At 47.9% G+C, this 5,479-nt stretch overlaps 1 protein-coding gene across 1 annotated transcript in view; it reads right to left on the bottom strand.

The window, feature by feature from the left end:
• Positions 1-1,015: 1,015 nt before the first annotated feature.
• The window catches only part of ZNF786 (zinc finger protein 786), a 14,492-nt gene continuing 10,028 nt past the window's right edge, over positions 1,016-5,479 (bottom strand). The window contains exons 4-6 of the mRNA XM_006861291.1: positions 2,106-2,284; positions 1,390-1,895; positions 1,016-1,313 (exon numbers count right to left, since the gene is read on the bottom strand). Of these exons, the coding sequence (XP_006861353.1) occupies positions 1,016-1,313; positions 1,390-1,895; positions 2,106-2,284 (983 nt within the window). The remainder of the gene's footprint in view (positions 1,314-1,389; positions 1,896-2,105; positions 2,285-5,479) is intronic.

Here is a 5,479-nt window from a genome sequence, read left to right on the forward strand (position 1 = left end):
GTTCAAATACACCAGCGGTTCCTTGGAAATCCTGTATGAGTCACTATGAGTCAAAGTGACTCCACAGCACTAAACAGTAAAACAAGTACGCCTTTAGGACTGGAATTACGTAGGTGGAGGCCATGGGAATTCCAGGTAAGATGACTTTACACAAAGAATTAGAATAGGAACCATGGAAATAATGTGGGTTACTTAACATATCTATTTTCAACATTTTCTTGTAAACCCTCCACATTAAATTTGGTGCCTGTAGAGCTTCTGGATAACATTGTGCGGCTTCATCATTTTGTATTACTCAGCTTTTAGGCATTCGCTGAGATACTAGTTCTGGAGAATCCCATTCCCTTTCTTCATGTGAAATGACATCTCTATCCTGGAGCTTTCAAACTGGTCTCCTGCTCCAACCTCTCACCCAGGATCTTAGTCCTCAGAAACAGCACTGTCTTGTCCTCCACAGTGGTTCTGCCAACTTTTATTAGCTGCCTTCAGTAAAAATGGACAGCTTTTCCTTATGGGAAATTCCGTGCCTCACTAGGGAACCTGTTGTGAAACTTTAGCATTTACAAAGTAGGATTCAAAAAACTCATTTTACTGTTATTAAATGTTTTTAAGATAAACGATTAAAAACCAACCAGTGTTATCTCAGTCTCTGCAACAAAATTCACTGGATTTAAGCCCCATGTTTAGGGTCAGACTCCGGAGGGAAATAAAAAGAGTTGCCATTCCCATCCCTTCAGCGTTGAGAACCGTGTACTGGAGGGGTTTTCAGTGTTAATACAAATTGGGATTTCCAAGCTGGGTTAGCTTTTGGAGGACAATTACTTAAGATGGTAGAAGGGCAACTCTCTCTCTTAATCAATGGATAGGAAATATAACTGATGATATTTTAAATGCTTTCTGGTTTCTCGTATTCTTAAGTAATATCATAGTCTTGATCACAAAGGGCCCTGTTCTGAAATTCTGTCTACCAGCAGGGCAGTGGGTTCCCAGGCACAGTGGATTCGGTCCTGCTGGCTCAACTCCAGTCGGCCTCAATCTTTGTAAACAACTGGCTGAGCCTTCTCTTAACCTCCGGCTCACTTGGCACAGGGGCGGCCTTGGCGTGCATGAGGCTGTGTTGGGCCAGGTTGGACCTGTAGATGAAGCCCTTGCCGCAGGCTCCGCAGGAGAAGGGCCGCTCGGGCCGGTGGATGCGCTGGTGCCTCAGCAGGTGGCCCCCTTCCCGAAAGTTCTTCCCGCACTCCGAGCAGCTAAAGTGTCTCTCCTCGGTGTGCAGGCCTTGGTGGCTGAGTAGCTGCGCCTTCAGGCGAAACCTCTTGTCACACGTGGGGCACGGAAAGGGCTTCTCGCCAGTGCTGCCAACTTGGACTGGTGAAGCCCTTGCCGCACTGGCAGGTGAAGGGCAAGGCGCCGGCGTGTAGGCGCTGGTGCGTCCTCAGGTCAGCCCGCACCCCGCCCGTGTGCAGGCGAAAGCAGCGGCGGCATTCGGGGCACTGAAAGGGCTTCTCCCCGCTGTGCACACGGAGATGCTCCGTGAGCTTGGAGCGCCTGGCAAAGGCCTTGTCGCACTGGCCGCAGGGAAAAGGCCGCTCACGGCTGTGCGTACGCTCATGCGTCACCAGCACGCCCTTAAAGAGGAAGGTCTTGGAGCACTGCGTGCTCTGGGAAGGCCGCTCGCCGCTGTGCACGCGCCTGTGCTCGCGCAGTTGGCAGCGATGAGCAAAGCCGAGGCCGCACTGCGCGCAACACAAGAGCCGCCGCCAGGGGGCCAGCCGTGATCCACTCTCGGGATGCGGGTTTCTGCCCCTCGCACCACGGGAGGGCCGCGCCAGACCAAGCCGCCTGGGCAACCCCTGGCCACACTCCCCGCTGGACCCGCAGGAAGGGGGCGCCTCCTGGCCCAGAGATACAACCCCTTCCACAGACGGTCTCAGGGGCCCACGCCGGGCCTGTCAACTTCTCAGTGGGAAGCGCGGGCAACGCTGGGGGCCCAGCACAGGCTTCTCTGCCCAGGGCCCGGGGCGCCAGGCTGGGCAGTCCTCTGTGGGGAATCACCAGGACCGCTGCTCCAGCTCCCAGCGGAAAGCCACGCAGTCCCTAGATACCTGCACCAGGCTCTGCCCCGCAAGGCTCTCCCTGCAGATGTGACCTAGGGTTCCGTCTCTCCCAAGTGCCTCTCTGGAGTAGCGGGCAGCTGGATGTCCGTGGGGTCTCCCAGGGGTGCGTCCGGGGTCAGGTGGGAAATGGCCTTCACTGTCTCCAGCCTCCACGGCCTGCTGGCCCCCTGAAATGAAAACAAAGGCTCAGTTGTCGTTCCTGTCCAGCCTTGGCACGACCAAGGGTTTCGATCTCTGTGCCTTTCTGGCCTGTCTCATGAGAAAGGTGTGATGGCAGGATGATACAGGCCGCACTGAGACTGGTTCTGGGCCCCCACTCCAGTCTCTCAGGCCGGACTTTGATCCTCTCAAGAACCTCAGACATCCCCCTTGGGGCCTAGAAAAAAGATGCATGAAGTCTGGTTTCAGCCTCAAACACGGATTTAGGTCACAAGGCTGTAGGTCTCTGTTTACTGAGCTCTTCCTGTGAGCCAAGTGACACAATACATTTTATAGCCACTTATCATGTAGGTATTTTTATTATCTTCACTCAGGAAACAAAAATAAAGTCCTTGAATAACTTGTCCCAGGTCACCCGGCTAGTGCTCCACAGTCTACACTCGTGACTGCCAAGTCTCTGGACTCATGGCGACCCTGGGTGTGCAGAGAAGAACTGCTCCGTTGGGTTTTCAAGGCTGTGACCTTTCAGAAGCAGATCACCAGACCTTTATTCTGTGGGACCTCTGGGTAGGTTCGAAGACAACCTTTCTAGTACTTAATTCACTGTATGTGCTACTCAGGGATTTCTCTAGACTATTCTAGACGGCAAGCCTTAACCTAACCAGACAGAACACAAGATCAGAGAACTGAAATGGGACCTCTTAAGTCCCAGACCCCAGTTTCTTAACACTCACCCCAAAACAGCCGTCCCTCAAGAAATGCATCAGAATGCATATCAGCAGAGGAACAAACTATGTTTTCAGATTCTTGTGATTCTCCCCAGTCCAGGAGATCAGCTCTGGCTTGGAGGACGCACCACCTGCACAGAGAAGCTGACAAGACGCTTGGCTTTCCTGAGGATACGAGACTAGGCACTAAGTTGTTTCTAAACTTCTCAAAAGTCACTCTTGGGACATGCAGGAGAAGAGGTGTGAAAACACAGATTACAGTTTACATGAAAGAACCAACTTGCCCACAGTCCTAACCAATCCAGACCTGTGAGACCAGCTGCTCTGTTTTGATTGTGGTTCCTGTAAATCTCACAAGGCAGTATTTTGCCATAGGCTGAATACATTGTAGTAGTTTGCTTTGAAGATGGTGGGACAGACAGCCTGTCAGATGGTTGGAAGCAAGAACTAGAATGACTGTCAGCAAATTGCAAAATAGGTAGGCTCCAGCTAAACTAGCCTCTCAAGTACTTTTGGTGACAGTGTTAATCATAACACAAAACATGATTTCTTTCTGTTCAGAAAAGGAGTTGAAATGAATGGAAATAGTTACAAGACTTTCTCAAAGATGGCTCTATTCCCCTGTAGGAAATGTCTCCTCTTTGTACTTCCAAAGAAAAGATTTAAAAAAAAAAAAAAATTTCTTTTAATAAAATATACTATCCCTCACTATCTACTGTTTTGTTACCCAATATTTGGCATTTATGATGAAAAAAATCTTCTGTTCGCCTGTTTTGCATGTTGATCTGGTTTCCTGTGAGTCCAGCTCCGGGCCCACAGAGCCACCCCTGTGTCAGGTTCAGATCTGCAGCAGCCAGCTCTCCAGAGCTCCTCTGGCCAGTCCCATCCCCACAGCCAGAGCCATCGTGGCAGCTCCTAGTGTGAAAGAAGTGATAGGTGGATTCTGAGAGAGCCCTTCCAGAAGATCCATGAGTATCACGTATGTGAAACTCAAGTTGTTGTCTGTTGGTTCTAGGTCCAAAGACCCTGTTATTATGTTTTAATTGTTGTTAGGTGCCTTCGAATCCATTCCAACTCATAGCTCCGCACAACAGAACAAAACCTGGCCCCATCCCGCGCCATGCTCACAATTCTTGTTCAGCTTGGGTCCACTGCTGCGATCACCGTACAAATGGTTTTTACAAATTCTTTTCATTTCTGTTTATCCAGAAATGTCCTAATTTTGCCATTATATTTGATGGACAATTTTGCTGGGTATATGATTCTTGATTGACAATGGTTTTTTCCTTCAGAGCATCATAGATGCCATTCCATTGTCTTCTGGCCTGCATGGTTTCCTCTGAGATATCAAGGTTTAGTCTTGTTAGTTCTCTTTTGTTGGTAAATTTTCCTTTTTCCTAAGCTGTTCTTGGGATTTTTCCTTGTCTTTGAATTTGCGAAGTCTTGGTGATTTTCTTTTGGGATCTATCCTGTTTGGAATTTGTTCAACTTACTGCACGCCTGCCTTCTCATCTTTCATGGTGTTAGGGAAGTTTTCTTCTAACAACTACTGGGCAATTTTCACAATTGTTTTTCCATCTCTGCCTATTAGGAAATTCTAATCACATGTAAATTAAGTTACTCCTCTTGTAGTGTCCCTCTTACAACTTAGACTTCCTTTGGATTTTTCTGTTCGTTTTTGATGATTCTTATTCTAACAGCTATATATTGAGAGATTTGTCTTCAATCTCACTAATTTGATCTTTCATTGACTCGATTCTACTTCTTTGTCCTTTCAATGTATTATCTATTTCTGAAGTCTTAATATTCTGGGTTTTAATTGCTGTTTTTGTTGTTGATGTTAGGTGCCAACGAGGCAGTACTGACTCATAGCGACCTTAAGCACAGCAGAACGAAACACGGCCCAATCCTGGGCCAACCTCACTACTGTTGCCATGCTTGAGTCCATTGATGCCGCCACTTGACCAGTCCATCTCGTTGGGGGTCTTCCTCTTTTTTCTCAGACCCTCCACCTTACCTAACATGATATCCTTCTCCAGTGACTGGGCCCTCCTGATAATATATCTGAAGTATGAGAGATGAAGTTTGGCCATCTTGGCCTCCAAGGAACACTCTGGCTGCACTTCTTCCAAAACAGATCTATTGGTTCTTTTGGTAGCCCATAGCACTTTCAATATTCTTCTCCAACACCATAACTCAAAAGCATCAATTCTTCTATGGTCTTCCTTATTCACTGTCCAGCTTTCTCATGCACATGAAGTTATCGCATGCACATGAAGATAATACCATGGCTTGGGTAAGGTGCACCTTAGTCCTCAAGCGGACATCTTTGCTCTTCAACACTTTAAAAAGGTCTTGTGCAGCAGATTTGCCTAAAGCAATACATTGTTTGATTTCTTGACTGCTGCTTCCATGAGTGTTGATAGTTGATCCAAAAAGAATGAAGTCCTGACGACTTCAAACTTTTCTCCATTG

This window comes from Chrysochloris asiatica, unplaced genomic scaffold (assembly GCF_000296735.1).
Source record: "Chrysochloris asiatica unplaced genomic scaffold, ChrAsi1.0 scaffold00041, whole genome shotgun sequence".
NCBI lineage: Eukaryota > Metazoa > Chordata > Mammalia > Afrosoricida > Chrysochloridae > Chrysochloris > Chrysochloris asiatica.